General features: G+C 39.2%; 1 protein-coding gene across 2 annotated transcripts; it reads left to right on the top strand.

The window, feature by feature from the left end:
• The first annotated feature begins 3,813 nt into the window (after positions 1–3,813).
• LOC136179277 (endothelin-3) lies at positions 3,814–14,857 on the top strand. 2 transcript variants are annotated; one of them, XM_065955348.1, is made up of 4 exons: positions 3,814–4,146; positions 5,609–5,852; positions 10,859–11,011; positions 12,024–14,857. In XM_065955348.1, exons 1-4 carry the CDS (start codon positions 4,077–4,079, stop codon positions 12,103–12,105), a joined length of 549 nt encoding a protein of 182 aa, XP_065811420.1. In that variant the 5' UTR covers positions 3,814–4,076; the 3' UTR covers positions 12,106–14,857. The 2 variants fall into 2 exon arrangements, with proteins under 2 accessions (XP_065811420.1, XP_065811421.1); XM_065955349.1 differs by having other exon boundaries at positions 12,027–14,857.
• The last annotated feature ends 5,022 nt before the right edge of the window (positions 14,858–19,879 follow it).

Raw genomic sequence — 19,879 nt, forward strand, 5'->3', positions numbered from 1 at the left:
GACAAGGTTAGTCAATTGAATAAGTATTGTCATATCCTGTTTTAATTTGGTAATTACCCATGTCTCTGTTTTGCAGTTCCTGCTCCTCGTGTTTTCCCGCCTTGTGCTCCCCTGCCCTAGTTGTCCTCACCTGTTATCCCCTGATCGTCTGTGAATATAAACCATGTCTGTCCTCCCTCATGCTGCAATTTCGTTGTGTGTTTCCTCGTGTCGCCTTGCTCCAGACTTAAAATCACAAAAGTTTCAACTTCCAGGATATTAGTATTTATCGTGTATACAGGGATATAACATAACCAGGTTTCTCTGTGTGCATGTACACCACATATCCCGGCTATGATCAAAACCAGGATAAGGCTAATAACAGGGATACCCAAGTCCATGTAAACGTGCTCATTGGTAAAGGCTGATGGATCAGTCATCACATGAAAACATAATCTCTGTCTGTTTAACTTTGTGATGAATAAATTGACACAGAGTAATCCACCATTCTGTCATCATCAACCTTAATATTGGGGATATGGGCTCAGTACATTGAAGGGTTTAATCAAGTATTGATCATTGTGGTAAGGAACACACAGGTTCAAAGTAATTACTTTTTAGAGTCAAACACGGGTCAAGTGTGGGGCAGGTCTTGGTGGGCCCTATTCCAAGTGTTTTGCTAAGATTATTGCCCTGCTGATTTATGTGGAATGGGGCCTCTAATTTCAGGTTGCCGTGCTTTTCAAGGTAAAACATTCCACCGCAACAAGAGCTGCACTTACTCCACACATCATTACTTCTGTGTGGTTTTTGACAAAACATCATGAGGCTCTAGAGGACGACCCAGGCTGACAGAAAATGTATGCAGGTGAAGATAAGATCTACAAATCCTCCATTAGTGAAAATGCAGCTCTTAAATGATGATGGACTGAGGCAGTACTGGTTTGTGAATGCAGAGCAGGCTATAAACCAATTAGATTTCAGAGCTTACACTTAGGTTCCGGGCCCATATTTAAAGCCCATTTAGAAGTTAAGTCCCAGTGCAGAGGGTACTTATGTCTGACTCTTAGAGAGACTGTATTTCATTTGAGACCCGGAGCATTAAGTTAAGTTGTCCCTCTGTGACCTTAAACAAACAAACACAGTTTTGCATTATCTCGTGTATTTCATGAAATGTCCCTTTTACAGAAAAGGCAAACTCACCTAAGATTGCTGATATTCTAGATAAGTTTAAACGATAAGACAAGCTATATTTAATGTCTCTGTGGGGATATTTGGACCCGACTCTCTCCTGCAGTTAGACATGAGGCTACATGTGTCAGCTGTGCCGCATCCTGCAGTGATGCAGGGTAAAATAACACCAAGCGTGGGATTTCAGGCGTGAGATATGCATAAGGAATTTCAGTCATCCAAAACAACCAGGCAGCTTTTTTTTAATTGGTTCCATTATTCCACTTTGAGTTTACCTTCATAGAAACTACAATTCTAAAACTTTCTGCAAGCCCAGCAAAGTCAAAGCAGATGGCTGTTCAACATGAGTCTGGTTCATAGGAACCACTGGAAAGCGAAACAAGATCCGCACGGGAAGAAGCTCCCGTTTGAAGGCTTTATTAACAAGTGACGTTTCAAGCCAACATGCTTTTCCTCAGACTTGAAGGTGTATTTTGTGAGTCGCCATCTTAAATAAACATCGACAGACACGGCTGAAATTCATTGTTTACCAATTAAGGTACTTCAAATAAATAAATAAATCTTGAAATGGGTTGTAAAAGTCGTAGACCGCAGGGCCAAGAGGACGCCCTGACAATTACCTCAGTCACCTTGTTCAATCCTCAGAACTCAGCATGAGGCTCTCTCCCAGGATGTGAGTTATCTGTGGAAGTGTTTGCTTTGCTTTGCTTATTCAGAGACAAAACGTCTGAGAACTCAATCGTAATTCACAGTCTAATGTTAACACAAGAGTCATAGGAGATGTCTTGTTTACCTACAGGATGTTGTTAAGCTCTTAGCAGTTGTTTGATCCAGTGGTTAACTGTGTGTGTGTGTGGGGGGGGTATTTGGTGTTATAATGCCAGCAGACAGATCTGCAGTCACACTTGATTTTATATCTATCAGTTGCCCTATAAACAGTTCATAATTTTATTTCTTGATGAGATAATTGTCAGTGTGTCCTCTTGGCCCTGCCGTCTACAACTTGTACAACCGGGTCCCATTTCAAAATTCAACTTGAGCACCTTCAGTAGGTTGTATTTTTCATGTCCTGTATTTCAGCCGTCTGTTGGTTCAGCTTTTACTCTTTGATTTTGAAGCAGTTTGGCTCTAAGTAAATAACTTTCATTTTGAAAATGAATTAACTAATTTCCTCACAGGATAAACTTGATCGTGATTGATGTTGTTTATTCACTAATTGAAAAAGAACCTACTTAGTTTTTGAATGTTGACAAATTTAAAACAAAATAGTTTCTGTGATAAGAGACGATTAGGAACTCTTTCATATGAAAAAATGGTTGTTTACATTCTCCCACTGTTTTCTGTTATATTCAGTGACCAATAAGAATGCAGCAGAAAAATTTAGAGCTTCACTATAGTTTTTCAGAGGTGAAAAAAATGAACAGGAATATGCATGAGGTAAGCAAAATATCAATGAATATGTTGAACATATACTGTATGTGTGAATGCAAATGGGATTAAGATTTACTTTCATTGAGCCGGTGAGGGGAAATTCTGTTTTTACACTCTGTAAGCCATGCAACACACACATAGGCTGAAATACACACACATGCACAAACAGGATCCTATGGACCTGCACTAATGGAGAGATGTCAGAGTGATGGAGCGGCCCCCAGCAGGCGCTCCTGAGCTGGTGGTGGGGAGGGGGTTTATAAAGGCAGAAGCTGTTATTATAAAGCCATATTTTACTTTGCCCCCCATCTTTGGTTACCTTGCAGGCCTTATGATAACATCCTTTTTCACAGTAAGGCCCCTGAGACCCTCCCCTCCTCCCGTCTATCATGGAACATTTCACACTGCGATGAAAAAGTATAAACATCAACTTCAGGGGCAGGCTGTCCTTGAATTTTCCAGAAAGTAGACTACATATGTGAAAACCGTTTTGGACTAAACTGTACAAAGAGCACATCTATGTTAAGGCCTTACAAAAGTTACCTGCAACAACCTGCAGTCAATGCATGAGTCAAACTCTAACTTTTGCGAGCCTAACTGCAAGCCGGAGGAGCTGCACATGCTGTATTTTGTCTTAACTTCCCCTGTGGCTGCAGTGGTTTTTACAAACACAATTGTATTCATTGTTTAATTGTAGACTACTTTTATTGTACTTTCAGATAGACAGTTCCTTCATTAACCTAATAAAGAGTTACAACCCTTATTGTATGATGTAGAGTCACCAGTTTGATGAAGTGTCAAAGCATGTTTTATAGGCTAAATCTGCAAAACTAATTTAGAACTATTTTATAGCCTATCTTAGTTTACTGTGTTTAAAAAAAGACAGCACAGTTGAATTAACCATAATAAAAAAATGTAGCCGAATGTAGCCGAAGTCATGTTAATTCTGTTATTATAAAGAAATCGACTACTTATTCAATTCTAATTAGATTTAATTTGGAAAATGCTGCCACAACGCTGTTTCACTTTTTTACCTCTGGTGTACCGGAAGTACGCAGCCAGAACGGCAACAGGGAGACTTTGTTGAGTAAGTGGTTGTGCGCGGAAAGCTTTTATTCTGAAAATTGTTTCCGGAAACAAGCGTAATGTTGCTGCTGACTTTTCTTTTTTTTTTTTGCTGAGGAGAGAGTTCATAATAAACCTGGGTCCGGTCCGACAGAGGCAGGCAAACGCAGAAGAGTCAGCAGCGCATCTCCACAGCGGACACCTGATACTCTGTCGGGACTCACCTCACCTCAGAGAGGCAGCAGCGACTTCGAACAACGGGCACATTTGGACTTCTTCATTTTTTTTGCAAATTTGTTTTGTTTGTTTTTATAACTTGAAAAGTTTTTTTGGGGGGGGGGGGGAAATAAATCGTTTTCCTTTTTTTTTTTTTTTTTTTTTTTTTTTCAATTTCTAATGTTTCCTGTGTGATGGCTATCGTGTCATCAATTGATATTGGAGTTTTGCTTCTCGTCGTGGTGGCAGCATCTTTGGCGAATGGTGAGTCGTATGATGCAGGACCATTTGTTGCTCTTTTATAATGTGCTGTGTTTACTCCAAATGACAGGCAGGTTGTTCACATGATAGTAACGACAGGATGGAGAGACACAAATGAAGCAATAAGATTAAAGGCCATTATAACCCTGTGAAAAAGACCTGGAAATGTAATAGGCATTTAAGTACAGAATAAGGTGTAATTAAGGATGTCTACAGGACCTATATGTATACTTAATAGCAGCAATCCTGTTACAGTATAGGGCAGTGCTTCTCAACTGGTGGGTCTGGACCCAAAAGTGGATCGCATGCCGAATGTGTGCCTGTAAAAATAATCTATGAAGCGCTTTTTAAATATGTTTAAATTTCTTCTGAGGTCCAAACTGCACATTCTTTCAAAGCATAAAATGAATTTTTAACAGCAGAAATGTGGGTCTCAGTCTTTCATGAAGTAGACGCTGGTGGGTCCTGTGGCTAGATTAGTTGACAACCACTGGTCTAACGGGTTTTAACGCAATGGACTATTATTTCCGACATGCATTCATCAAGCCATTCCTGTCAGGTGATGTTCTGTTAAGGTAGCTTGATAGGCTTTTTATGCCTATGGTTCAGAGATGTGGATGTGGATTAAGTCAGAAAGGGAGAGTGGAGAATGACATGCACTGTTGTTAATTTACTGCTCTGTGTGCCTTTGAATTGCCCCCCGGGGACAAAAAAAGTTTTTTGAATTGAATTGATTTTAGGAAAGGAGCCCCAGGTGGGATCTGAACCCGGGTCGCCACTAGGCTACCAGGGCCCCGCTGTTAGTTGATTTAATATGATTGTCATAAAGTCTTGAAGAAGTACAGATGTTGAAAAATATCCATCACAGTGAAATGAACCCTAAATGATGGGTGGACATTAGGTCTTCTTATGCGTTCACATCTGATTTCAACCTGTAATCAACCAAATTTTGAACGTTGAAATCACGACTAGTGCTCACTGGGATGTTTTAACACAGATCAATGAACTAGGTATCTTATCTTTCATTTAATTCTATTTACACACAACTTACACAAATAATGAGAGAAGAAATATTTGACATAAGAATGTGAGGGCTAATTTCCTTGTAGGGTGGTATTCCTCAGGCAGAATAACAAAAGCAAAAGGACATATTGTAGCAGTGAGTACATTATTAATACACAATATCTACATATTCCAATTTGTATAACTTAAAAAAGAAGGACACCATACTCAAGAACAGTACAGTACTTCAGTTCATCCTAATGTTTGAATGAATCCATAATTGTAACTATTAATCACATCACTAATTGTGATGAATAGAGATTGTAAAATAATCTCTTAAGTAGACCTGTAAATTAAAAAAAAGAAAAGAAAATATGATCAGGTCGTGCCCCTCCTAGGTGTATTACGTGTAACATCTTAACACCTGGTAGTAATGCTCCTGAACTGGCTTTGATCCGCGCAGGTTCCTCATCCGGCAAAGATGTGATCCGTAGGAGGGAAGTGGAGGCCGTTAAGCTCAGTACACTCCAGCCCGGAGGTGAGAACGAGCTCGCGGGAGTCTCTTCACACGCTGGAGCGAGGCCCTGCTCCGCCTGTGACCTGCCAGCTGCCAGGAGGCGTGCGAAGAGATGCACATGTTACAGTTACAAAGACAAGGAGTGTGTGTATTACTGCCACCTGGACATCATCTGGATCAACACACCAGAGTAAGAGTCTTTCTCCAAACATCATTTTCTACGTACAGTTGCAGTACATGTAGAGTTAACTTTCTGGAGTTTGACTTTCATGGGTTTTTATTGTGGCATCACTGTGTGTCATTACTCATGTACCTGAAGCGGTATCATTCTTAAGATGACTCCAGCTGACACATTGTTCTCATAAGATATCTCAACTATTCACTGAAATGTCTAGGTTGTAAAATGCTGTAGTATTATTTGTAAAGTTGGACGTTGTGGAAAGCACCCATCATATTAGTACACGTGTACAGTATCAGGCACAAATATGTGAATTATGACCAAAACAAACTCCCCGGACTTTGTTTCAAATAAATACTTTTTGGGTTTTAATCCAGGAGAGGATTTTGAGGAGGGAACGTTGAGCTGCAAAACAAACAGGGTTGATTTTTTCAGTATTTCCTGTGACTTTTTGAACCATAAGATTTGATGTGATCCGAGGCAGGCTAGACCTTAAGCACTCAGGTATTTTAATACCTCAGAGGATTTCTGATTGCGGCAAACAGGCAGCAGAGAGGGGTCGACTTTTATGCCGCCTGAGACATTTTGTGTTCGTCTGATCAGCCTTAAATTTACACAGAAGGAACACTTTGGAAATGTACATTGTGCCTTTTTCTGTTGAAGTGCAACATATCAACAAGACATCAAGTGTAATTCATTCAGAATCAGAATCAGAATCAGAATCAGAATCAGAATCAGACATGCTTTATTTATCCCAGGGGGAAATTCAGTGTTACCATTGGTCTTCACACAATACAGCAGTAGGAAATAAAATAAAATAGAGATCATAAAATAAGCAATAAAATAAGCAATAAGTAGGGCTACAATAATAGGATATATACAAGATAAAGCAATATTTATATAAGTAATGTACAAGATGAACTGTGTTAAACAGATATTGAACGTTGTAAAGGTGTATTGACCAGTTTGCAGACAGATTGCACAGTTTCAGAGTTAAATAATATGTCCAGGTTAAGTATCCTTGTTTTCAATCATTAGTTTTATCTAAATCCGCACATGTGAAACCTCAGAGTATTTCACTTGACTTGCCACAGGTTGGAAACTTAAGGTTGAACTTATTTTTGATCTCCCACATAGAAAACAATCAAACTGAATATGAAGGGCGCTGACTGATGCTGGTATGCAATAACAAGCAGATTAGTAGAGAGGTTTATCTGTTCCTTTATTGACTGTCTCCAAACAATGTGCCTGAGGGGGGGGCTCCTGTTTGTTGTCAAAGACAGTGTGAACACAGATTTCAGAGAGTCAGTTTAAAAAAATATGAGAAAGTGTGATTGTGGAGTGACAGTGAAAGTAGTGGGTGCCAGTATCAGGTCAACCTTCTGCCACCAGGTGTAGCAACTGTTTTATTTTCCCAGTAGAACATGCATTAGTGGATTGAAAAGCCCTTCAAATGAAGCCTGCAGAGCCAGCAAATACATTGAAGCGTGATTGATTTCGCACTGGGCTTTCTGTAGTGCTGACGGAAAAAAATGCACGCTTTACATCGTCTTTCCTCGGCTGTCACTTTGCACACCAGAGCATTCTTGCAAAGAAAGGTCTGCGATCACTCAAGAGCATCTGGTGCATCACTGATCAACGTCTAAGATAGTAAAGTGTAACAAACGGCCGCAGATTGAGTGCCTCCACTCTCTGTTGAGACTACTGTACTCAAAACTGATGGAGCTCAATTCCAAAATGAAAGGGTCTGACTATCTAAGATTGGAAGGGCTACATCTTTTCATGGTTGTTGGGGAGCTCAGATTCACAAAATAGTAACATTTCACTGTCTGATTTGTGCTGGTTCAATCCCCAGCTCCTGCAGCAACATGTCTGATGTGTCCTTGGGAAAGACACTTAACCCCAAGTTGCTCCCGCCGCTTCACCGTCGACGAATAAATGTGATTAGCTGCTATTGATGGACTCTTTACACAGCAGCTTCTACTGTACCATCATTGTGCAAATGTGTAGGTGTGACTTGCGGTGTAAAAGTCGCAAGTCCTCGCTCCTATCTTCATACGTCTTGAAGAGTGCCTCACAGAGGACCTCCCTCAGACAGATTTTTCTCATTATTACAATTATAATAAGAATAAAACTTGCCTACTATAACATCAAGATTGTGTCAAACAAAACTGGATTTTTTTCCCCCATGAACTCTGGAAAGTCAGGCCCAACAGCACTTAAAAAGCTGAGTTCCAGTTACAGTGAAGTCCCTGCAGATACCAAGTATGTAACTGTATCACTGCTGGCGTTTCTGAATAAGATTTTTGCAATGGGGGGGGGGGGATTGCACAGAAGAAAGCCATAAATATGCATTTTGTGTTTAAAAAGTACACTCAGCACAACCAGATGCTATTTGCGTGGCAGTGTGTGAGTGCATATTTACCCCAATTGCAGGTGACTTGATAATAGCAAGATTTATTTTGTTAAATTAACAGGTTAAGAGGCCAAACAGTCTCCAAATTTGTATAACAAAGTGTGTTTATTGCTAAGGGTGAAAGTGTAACTCAGTGCTTGTTAACACTCCCTGTGTGCAGTATATTACAGCCTGCTACTGTAAATGCTTTGTACCTGCTCCTGTTCACCTTTTCACCTTGTTGAACTCTCTTGTAACTTTTTGTCAGAGCTGTTTTTATGGGACACATGTACTTAAATATCATCATCACTTGTCTCAGACCAATAGCGCTGGATATTTTGGACAGACAAATGGATCGTATGGAACAGCTGCAGATATTGATTGAAGGTTCACTTTGGTGTCTGCATGTATAAACCTGAAGTGCTATGATTGCTAGGGGAACATGTCTTCCTTCAGTGACAATTTAGTACCTGCAGCTGTTTCAGTAAGTCGACCTTTTGACTTACCGCTCTAACTTTACAGTTTGATCGTTTCAAAGGATGCCTTCCTCTTGGCGGTTTCCCCGAAAGTTGGAGTTTTTACAGACATTTTTTTGGAATTAAACAAGAGATGGAGCCTTTCTCAGTTCAATACCTTTCAAAAATCTGACATATTGAGTGAATGTTTGGCTTGGTGTATAATCATAGAGAGGTCTTTGAACAAGAAATGTGAAGGGCAGTTAGCTTCCAGCCAACACATATTTTACATCAGGAGTTAAATTAATAAGTCAGATTTCAAGTCGAGTCCTAAACCAGTGATGCCTTTATAATGACTCATCACAACAGACATTTAAAAGTATTTCTGCTCTAATGTTGGTTATTGGCATTTTCATTCATAACTCCTTTGTGTGAACGCGAGTGGAGGGGGGGTTGGAGGTGTGTTGCAGGAGGAGAGCGGAGGCTTCAGTAATAGTGGAGATATCACCAAACAGCAGTTTGTTTCGGTTTAATGCTGGTGCTGCAGGGCGACATCTACTGGATCAAAAAGTCATTATTCCTTTAAATTCATCAGCATTATTTCCCAGACTCTCAGAAAGCTCATCTGGAGCTTAAGGCGGAGAAGTGCTGAGCATAATGAGTGAGCCATCTTGAGTTTGTCAAAAAAAAAAAAAAAAGAATTCCAGCTGAGCAAAAGGTCAGGTCCGAGGGCAATTGTGCAATAACTACAAACACCTGCAGCACTTGCATTTTTGCATCTTATGTGTGTTTCTTTTTGGGTTGCAAAGTTGTTGTCATTGCCAAATGTCTCTTTTTGTTGTTTGCTTTCAAGTAATCCACGTACTAAACGCTTCTCGTGATTTCTGATGCTCTTAATCCAACAGAATAGACCGAGCTCTGTGCCTAGGACACATTTTCCCTTTTGGAAAGCTAAGTCTACTCTGCTCTTCTCCAATATGGATTCCAGCTGGATCAGCTGTTACAGTACAAACTCACTAAACCAAACACAACAACATCTTTTTTGATTCTACCTCAAAGACCTTTAATCTCCTCAAAGGAGAGCATTTGTTTTGTTTTTGCATCGCACTCAAAAGAAGAAAATATGTGGGGAACAGCATGATTTTTTTTTTCTCTGTCAGAGTTATAGGCAGAGTCATTCCCAGCATATTCACTTATATATTATATATATATATATATATATATATATATTTTCAATATTACAACATGCATTACATAGCTAGCTGTTAAAATTAATGTGACAATTGTTCCAATAAACTGATTCATTTCGGCAGGTGGTGAGTTGAAGTGGTGTAGTAAATTCCAGTAGCATTCAGTTGCTTTAGGGTGTCCTGAGTCCTCTGGCTCAGCACACTGGCTCTGTCTGTTTTTCATTGAGGAAGGCGGCTTGGTTACAAATTGTCAAGTCAAGAATATTTATGTAACATGTTTCTAAGGGCTGTACAGGTTAAAAAAAACAATATAAATGGACAAATAGCAATAAAAAGAGCTACAAATAACGCAATAAAAAAGACAAATAGGAGAAGATAAAAATGTCAAAATGTCAAGCTGTACTGTTCAAGGCTTTTGAGCTGACACTGATTAGAAGAGAAAATGTAAAAAGATAACAGAAGCCATTTTTTTACATTTTCTAAAAATATCTAGATAATTTAAGGACTCATCCGGAGATTCTCTTGACCTGGCTGTTCACATGTGCTCCTTGCCTTCATCTCACATCCACAAGGCTTTTTTTTTTTTAATTTTTGGAATAACCTCCCATAACCTGGAAGACTAGAAACCTTCACAGACATTTGTAAAGCTGATATAAAATTGTTGGCGAGGCTTTCTTATTTCTCCACCAGAAGTTACTTGTAAGGCTGCAATCTGTCACAGTGTTGCACTGGACTACATTATTTTAAAAGGATTTTCAAAGTTCTGACCCCAGGATGAATCCAAAAGGCCGAGAACAAAATATTAAAAACACCTCTGAGTGTAATGAAGTCCAGTATGAAAATAGCTAGAGTTAAATCATTCCCTCACTGACTCAGCATCAGAACAATAACATTTCTCAAACAGAGTCTGATTCTGTTCAATTGGTGAATGTAAAATGAAAAGGGTCCTAATGGGTCTACTTTTTTTTGTCCTTTCAGACACACAGTACCATATGGTATGTCCAGTTACCAGGGATCCCCGCGTAAGAGGCGCTCTGCCGGGACTAAGCGGGTGAGGAGGGGGGCGGTGACCCGTCGCTGTGCGTGCACACTGCACAGCGACTCTAACTGCAGCAACTTCTGCATAAACAGGTAACTGTTACACATCTTATAGTTTAACATTCAAAAGAATTGTACATAAATGACACAAGACACTGAGAGTTACTGATGAATCACATATCCCTTTGACCTGTAGCTGTCCATCAATAATGAAATAAATACTTATGCTCATATCATATCCCTAAAGGAGTTACTGCCCACTGTTTCTCCTCTGCTTAACCTGATGGCTGCTAAGTTTGACCCGATAGGCCAAACTGTACAAGGCAAGAGTCACTCCTCGGCCAATCAGTGTGTGTCAAAGCAACCAGAGTGATGCTATCTACACATAGCAGGACTGAGCAGCCATCACAGCTGGCCCACCAAACTGCTGTGGCTTATCCTGTTGCAGAGTCCACTCAGGCAGACAAAGAAATATAGATTTTTTTAAATGAACTGGACATTTTCCACAGATGAAGACACTGTGATTGTTGTGAAAGGTGTAATATTGCGGTTATTATTCCAATCTGACTGTCCCCTGAGGGTGTCATTCCTTTGTTCCCTCAGCTTTAATTTTCCCTATTTTTTTTTTTTTTTTTTTAAATGTCCCTCTCCCGATCAAAATGATGCTCTATGTTCCCTCAAGGATTTTTTCCCAAATTAGGCACTATGTTCCCTCAGGCCCAAGTAATAATTTGAGGGTACATAGCTATACTCCCCCACTGAGATGCCCGAGACGCCCAGCTAAAAAACAGCGGTCTGGCTGCTCTAACCTGTTAAAATGCAAAAGGAGCAAGAGACTTCATGACCAACACACACTGCTGTGTGAACCAGCTGCAAGACAGACCACAAACCTATCCTTTAACTTTAATGTGTTAAAACCAACCCTAACTGTGAGTTAGTTAGTGAGAAAGAATAAAATAAAAAACGTTTAAAATGGAAAATGATTCAAACTTGGCCTTTCTTCTCCAGACTTGATTTAAAATGCATGAAGTCACTTATCCAAACTGCTCCAATTTAGGGTAAAAAAGTAGTATCTCTAAAGTATCTCTGTGTATTTTTCTCCCAGCAGGCAGAGGAGGCCACCCTTGGGAGCGACTGATAAAGACAAGAGGACAGCAAGTCAGCACAGCATCCCTGCTGTGAAATGAACATATAAGTGACGTGCTACTTAGCTGTAAGGAGGACATGTATTTTATTTAAATAAGGCATCCCCTTATTATGAAATCCAGCATGTATATCTACACAGCCGTGGAAGGACAAGTGTTTGTAGTGTGTTCAGTGCCGCGTCATCAGACTGATGAATAATCGCAAAAGCTGCTTGCACAAATACTTAAACCAGCAGGGATGCTAACGGGGGTGCATGCCGCTCAGCCCTCTTTGTCTGTGTCTGTGCAGCAGGTGTGGCCAGTGGTTCCCATTAAGCTGTCTCTGATGAGAATGCCTCACACGGCTTGTTTGTTTTCGACTATGAAAGACTTTTTGGTAGACCATGTTGCTCACACATGTCCGTGGCGGTGATGGAGCTGCTGCCATCGGACTCTCAACACTGTCTTATAAATGATCACCAGTAGAACCAGAACCATGTTCTCTCCACAGGAAAAACACTCGTCAGTCAAACATCAGACCTGTTAACGTCGAGGTATGCTCACATCCGAACTGCTTCTAAGCCACTTACAAAAAAAAGAACTTTAAGTCGCAGAAACATCCAGCATGTTATTCTGGTTAGGTGTCCACTAATGAACGGACTCTGTTTGATTTGTTTGTTAAATTACTTGACTTTGACGTGGTTCTTTCTGGTTAAAAGAAATGGAAACAAACTAATAACTCTGTTTAGAGAATTCGCTCTGTTAAGCGCATCCATGCCAAAGGCTTCTTAAAATGTGTTTCAATGGATGAATTTTTACTTTCATACATTATATAAAGGAATAATAAAGGTGTATAACAAGTCCTCTGCGGTTAAAAACACAGTCAAGATGGACGGTCAGTTTATGATTTACATTATTTATCATCTGTTCACTCTTTTAACATTGGACCAACAACTGAGAGCTTCACTTATAACCACCGCTTTGTTTTCGGTCCAACATTTTTGTTTCTTTTTTTTTTTTTTTTTTTTTTATGAAATGTTTCCACAGAGATGCGCTTACATCTCAGTGTGACAAAGGGAAAACACGGATTCCTTGCTTTGTACTCGTTGATAATTGGACACAAGTCTTTTATTTAAGCATATTTGAAACACAGTTGTTATCCAATTGGGAATCGTCTATATGGGTAAATCATTTCTTGCTCTCAGGCCATGCTCCCGCCATGGGCTGTTGCTAACAACATCAATAGAAATATAGAACTTCTGTTCCCTTCACTTAAATCCTTTCTCTTATGTCGTCTTTACTTCTACTCCACAACATCTCTGAGGGACATTTGTATTTATCTGCTACATTTATCAGACAGTTTCATTTACAGGTTACAGGATACATCAGCCAGTAGGCTATTCATGTTGTGGCGGTCATTAGGGCTCTAATGTTCTTAATCATCTAAACTAGCTTTCCTGTCAGAAAACATACCTTGTGTTCACAGCCCTGGCTCTGTTAATGTGAAACACAAAGTTTACAATTTACCAATCATTTCAGCCTCTTCATCACAGGTGGTTTTCATCCAACAGCACTTTGACTTCTGCCTCTTCTGGCTATACCCTCCAAGGGCGCACTCACATTAGGCAAACCGTACCGTTTCAAAGCACGCTTCACCCTCAAAGTCCAGTTCGTTTGATTTGTGTGAGTGCTCTGTTACACTTCCTTGTTCCCTGGCATGGTTGGAAGAGGCGTGCTTAGACACGGTACAGTTGCTCAAGCATGCAGGAGGACAAGCAGGGGCACAAAACGTAGACAGCCTTCCATTATCAGGAAATCCTGGAGTGTTCTCGCTGAATCTGACTAAAAAAAGAGTCAAAATTAGCCACAGAGTCAGTAAAGTAGCTGTCATGTTCTTTAAGTTGTTCAACCATGTGCTGACACGGACTTGACCGTGCATCCTTCTTTAATTTTTTTGAGTCTGTCTGATTTGTCAACTAAGCACACTTCATGACCATGTAAAGCCATACATGTGTTGTATGGCTGAGGGCAACTGGGCCTAGTGTGAGTGCGCCCTAAAACATTGATGGATACCAGTAACTCAGATACACCATGATAGCAACTTGAGAAGCGCTGACTGTTGTAACTTGCTTGTTCTTCGCATCAGTTGTCACAGTCCTGCAAAACACATCCGAAAATGTTAAAGCTCAGACATTCTGAAGGAGCACCAAAAGCGGAGATTGTATTTGTTAAGCTGCTGAATTGAAGTATCAGAGAACTTTCTCAAAATGCCATAACCAACCTAAAATGTTTTGTTTTTTAGTGTACCCACAATCATTCCCCAACCTAAACCAAGTGTTGAGTTTCCTAACCTTAATCACGTCTTTTTTCTTCTTCTATATAACCACAGTGTAAGCCATGCTGCAGTTTTGCCTGCACAGCCGTTGCAGAAAAAAAATAAAGAATTTAAAATATGTTGGCAAGGGACTGAATTACATTATCCATACGATTGCAGAAATGTTCAGTATCAACTTTCTGACTGTGCAGAGGTTTGCTATTATGTTCAGCCTGGCAGAAGATGTTTCCTATTACTGATATATATATTTCTTATTGTCTCTTAGTTTTCATTCTGGGACTCATTCAAGAATGTTTTAAATAAAAACTTGTGTACCCACTTTCACCACTAAGGCATAGTAGTTACCACATAAATTAGCTTCGTAGCTAACTCTGGACCAACAGTTGTGTTGCACATGAACTCTGTTGAATAAATCAATAAATGATTGTATAACAAAGATAAATGAATAATTATGTGAATTAAAAGAGGGGGAAGAAAACAGTTTTTTTTTTGTCATTCTTTCTATTTCTCTTTAGGTTTATAACTAAGACATTTGGGGACACTGGATGCTTTTAATCGGCTTTAGCTGGTTCAATTATTTTTCCTTTTCGAATAAGAATTGGAATTCTTCGTGCGCTGGAGCTATAACGACTTTCTGACTGTTTATTGGAGGGAATTGCCAAAAAACTAGACAGCAACTTTAAAGAATTAAGTGTTCTCTATAAAGACTGCAGATGTGTTACAATGATTGTTGTAACCACAGACCATAATGATTGAAAACAATGATATGCTGATAAAAAGCTACATGCTCAGTTAGATTCTAATTGTCTGTTACTGCCAAATTTGGTCTTTTTCTAATTCTCAGTGATTGCTTTATTACAATTCTTGAAATTTCAATGATGAACAAATTTAAGAACAACTTGTGGCAGCTGTGGCTCAGTGGTCATTTGTCAACCAGAAGGTTAGGGGTTAGACTCAGCGGCTCCTCGCCTGTTAAAATTGTCCTTGGGCAATTTCTTTTGTTTGCCACAAATATTTATTGTTCAGGAAAGGATTTGAAGTCCGTTACAGAGACTTTAGTGTGTGAAATGGACAAACTTAAAAGGTTGTTTGATGCAAATAAATGATCGTTGAATTGGAATAAAACTAAATATATGATTTTTGGAAATAGAAAAAAGGAGGATCACATCAGCATGGTCGCAAACGGTGTTCACATTGAAAGAGTGTCTGAAGCTAAATTTCTGGTAGTCATAATTGATGAAAAACTGACGTGGAAACCACACATTTGATTGGTGATTGACAGTTTGGATTCCGATTCTCTCCATATGTTGTATTATTCGCTTGTTCTTTCATATTTCAGTTATTGTACAGAGGTATGGGGCAGCACTTATATGACTAATACTAAACCTTTGTTTGTGTTACAGAAAAGAGCGATCAGACTTATGAACAAAGTGAACGTTAGAGAACATACTAACAGACTGTTTATTCCCTCACAGGGGTCCGCCCTCTGTTCCCACAGCCCAATGGTTCCCACATTTCTAGGACATTTTCAAAATTAGGTCGTGTGTTCCTACATTTCCCTTCAATTTAAGCCCTCCTTAATGTTTCCTCCATGAGCCTATGACGCCTCCAGAGGGCTGGGAAGTGACTCCAAGCATCCCAGGAGCACCCCCTCTCTATGCCAACCCGGCTTTCCAGAGGTATTGATGCACTGCAAACTATGGTTTGCGTCCAGTTGCTGCGCTTCATTCGACTGATCTGACCGGAAGCTAGTCAATGCGAGGCCTCTGTGCTACTTAGTTTAGTTTGTTTATTTAAAAGGACAATGTGCCCTTACATTACATTTCAAGATCTAGTTCATTTGAAAACATTACTGGTCACATTTAAAGCCAGAGATCATAGCCTGAAAATGTACAGAAGTTGTTTGTGTTTACATCTAATGAGGAGGATCATAGACGGAGATTTAATTTTAAAAGTCCATTTGCACGCACTTCATTAAAAACAAATGTGTATTTCAGTAAAAGGAGTTAAATTATGGAATTCTCTCGACAATCACTTAAAGGTCCCATATTATGCTTTTTCTGGTTTTATATGCTCTTTAGTGTGTTTTCCAAGTGTCCTGTGCATGCACATCTATGTGCAAAAATTCAAAGTCCGCGGAAACGCGGCTTCTCCTACGTCCTCCTGTTAGCTGCAGCGTTAGCCGCATGTAACGCTCAGTTCTAGCTCCCCTCGATAAAAATTTGTCAGTGTGACGTCATTGTCAGTGTGATATCACTGATCTAAGCCCATTGGCTCGTTGTGACAAGCCCAGCAGCTCATGTTGCACGCCCATTAACTTCTGTAGCATGCCCACGATATGCTGTAGCCTGCGGTAGTACAGTAGTGCTAAGGTGCTAATGTTTATGCTCCCCTCGGGCAAAGCCAGTGGCTGCATTCCCTATATGGGAATATGACCAATTACGACAGAGCCGATAGGCCGACCAATCAGATCAGACTTGGCACACGTGGGGACTCTGAACGTGGGCACTTCAGAGCCTTAGAGAGAGAGTCAGAAGCGAGCCGGTGCGTGGAGCGGCAGGACATGAAAACAGACACTTTTTTTCAAACTTTATCTATTGTGAACATACTTTAGTAGGTACATAGATTAAATATACGAACCCCAAAAAGGGCATAATATGGGCTCTTTAAAATGCTGCTCAAATATTATACAATTTTAAAAAATGTATAAAGAAAACGTTTTGGGAAATTCTGAATTTATTGAGTAAATCTAAATGATTTTATCTGATTTTTTCTATATTGTTGATTGATTTTTGTTTTATGAAAGAATTCTGTTTCAATAGTATATTTTGTATAGAAAGAAAGCGGCAGGTATTATAAGTTTTCTTCTTCCTGCTCCTGTTTGCTTATGGACAGTGTTATCATGAGGAAATATTTCATGCTGTGTGTTATATTTTGTTGGAACCAAACACTAAAATGAGCAAATAAATCAAATATGAAATGAAAGATTGATTGGCCCAGTATGAGGGCATTCAGAAGGAATTCCTGTTTTAATTTACGTTGTACTATCTGGACCTGATTCACTGAACTATTGTGTGGCTTTTGCACCCGTTTAATCCGTGCAAATGAATCAACAGTCTAATTCACAAAACACGCAGATGATTAAATGTTCCCCTGACTGCGCCTTCGCACATATTTCATTAAACCATTATGCAGTCATTTGGGGAAAATTGTCCCCTTTCTATACAAATCAGTCTCATTGCAAAAAGCTTCTAATGCACAGCTGTAATGGCCAGGAGCAATTAGAGTGAAACAATTACTGACTGCAGACTGCTTTGGATAAAAACGTCTGCTAAGTGAATTGTAGAATTGAGATAGATGTTAAGTGTGCCTGATTATTATAAGGGATGTTACACACATGGAGCAGGAAAACAATTCCACTTCTGTATGACTTCAACTTGTATTATCTGTAAAGTCTGTAAAACCATTTACTATAATTAATATAACCAGGGGCTGAATCAGTCTGGGGAACATGTGGAGACGACCCTGAGCCGTTACACATGAGGATGCGAGGTGAAGCCTTTTATTTGAAACGTTAAGACACAAGATTTTCAAGTCTGGCATCCCCGCTGAATCAGAATCAGAAATACTTTATTAATCCCAGGGGGAAATTTGTTTGCTACAGTTGCTCATAACACCAAAATACAGTAAGAAGTACAGATAAGTTCACAATAAAAAAAACATAAAAATAGCAATAACAACATAATAAGCACAAGTACCAAGTGAAAGCAATAATAAAGTAGTAATAATAATAAGCTATGTTCAAGCGCAGGTAATTGAGAATATAAACAATGTTTACAAATATGAATATACACTGATGCATTAACAGCGTAGATATTGCACGTTTTATGTGTAAATGCTGTCCAGTTTTTTGTTTTCAACAGATTGCACAGTTTGAGTAGAGAAATAGTCAATTTTTGGGTCGTCAGATCTAAAAGAAATGAAAACATTAATGACTAAATAAATGACCGGTAAACCGAAGGACAGACACATGGCTAAATGATTCAATGGAATCCTGCAGGGGAAACGTTTTTTTAATTTATTTATCTAAGCTGCTGCCTGGGAAATGAAATACAGAGCAGAGAAAGAGACAAAAAAACAGGGAAATTTTTTCATATTTATTCATTTTCCATTCCTGCAGGGATGATCTCAAGGCCCTGACACACCAATGTGACACACCAAAATGTGCTGTCACATTTTGTTATTGTATTTGGTTATTTTGTATGAATATTATACAAACGTATCTGTGTTTTGGTTAAAGTTATTTTGAAGCTGTTCCTGTATATGCCACAAGGGGGCAGAACCTCATGTCTCACCTATGAATATGCCATTTTCACAAGCAATCTATTACACTCAAACACCTTACACTTACCATGCACCTACATTGTTTGTTTCTAAGGTAGTGATTCAAATACAGAGTTTTACGGTCATTGACAAGAGTTTATAAGGGCAAAGGTTATAGATTTTGGAAATGTCAGGAGCCATTCTTTATTTTTGTCGGGGAGTGTGTGACACACCGAAATGTGTTGTCACATTTTGTTATTGTATTTGGTTATTTTGTATGAATATTATACAAACATATCTGTGTTTTAAAGTTATTTTGAAGCTGTTCCTGTATATGCCACAATATTGTCTTTGCTGCGCTCTGCTTCAGTCTGGCAGAAGCGACAGAAGAGTGAACAACTACAGTCGACTCAGTGTGTTTTCTTTGTCTTTTACAGGTTAGGAATTGAAGTTTAAAACACAGAACTTTCACAATATGATGTAGATTTAATTCCACTTAAAGTTTTATTGGTTCTATAACACTTTGTTAGTCTTATGTTTGTAAAGAGAGTAAAAACGGTTGTGAGTGCTAGCATGCTAAGAAAAGTGCATGACCATAACTTTCATTTTCAATTCCCTTCTGAGTTTCAGTTGGTTAAAAACGCTCATGATACTGTGTAAAATAAATAAATAGATCATTCATTCTGTTTATGTACAAAAGTAAGATTGTTGCATCAGTTAAAGACTACGAATACGATTTTGCTAAAAAATCAGAAGATTCACTCCGGACTTTTGAACATTAGGTCCTTAGCATCCAAATCTCTTTTAGTGAATGATCTGATATCAGATCAGCATATTGATTTACTTTTTTTGACTGAAACCTGGCTGTGTCAAGATGAATATGTTAGTTTGAATAAATCCACTCCTCCCAGTCATTTTTGTACTCATATACCTTGAGACACCGGACGAGGTGGTGGAGTAGCAGCTATTTTTAATTCTGGACTTCCAGTTAACCCTCGACCAAAACTGAATTTTTCTTCTTTTAAAAGCCTTGTTCTTAGTTTTTCACATCCAGTCTCAAGAACCTTTCAGCCAGTTCTAGTTGTTGTAGTTTACCGTCCTCCTGGCCCATATTCTGAGTTTCTATCTGAATTTTTATCAGATTCAGTCCTGAGCAGTGATAGAATAATTGTTGTTGGT

This window comes from Labrus bergylta, chromosome 5 (assembly GCF_963930695.1).
Source record: "Labrus bergylta chromosome 5, fLabBer1.1, whole genome shotgun sequence".
Lineage (NCBI taxonomy): Eukaryota > Metazoa > Chordata > Actinopteri > Labriformes > Labridae > Labrus > Labrus bergylta.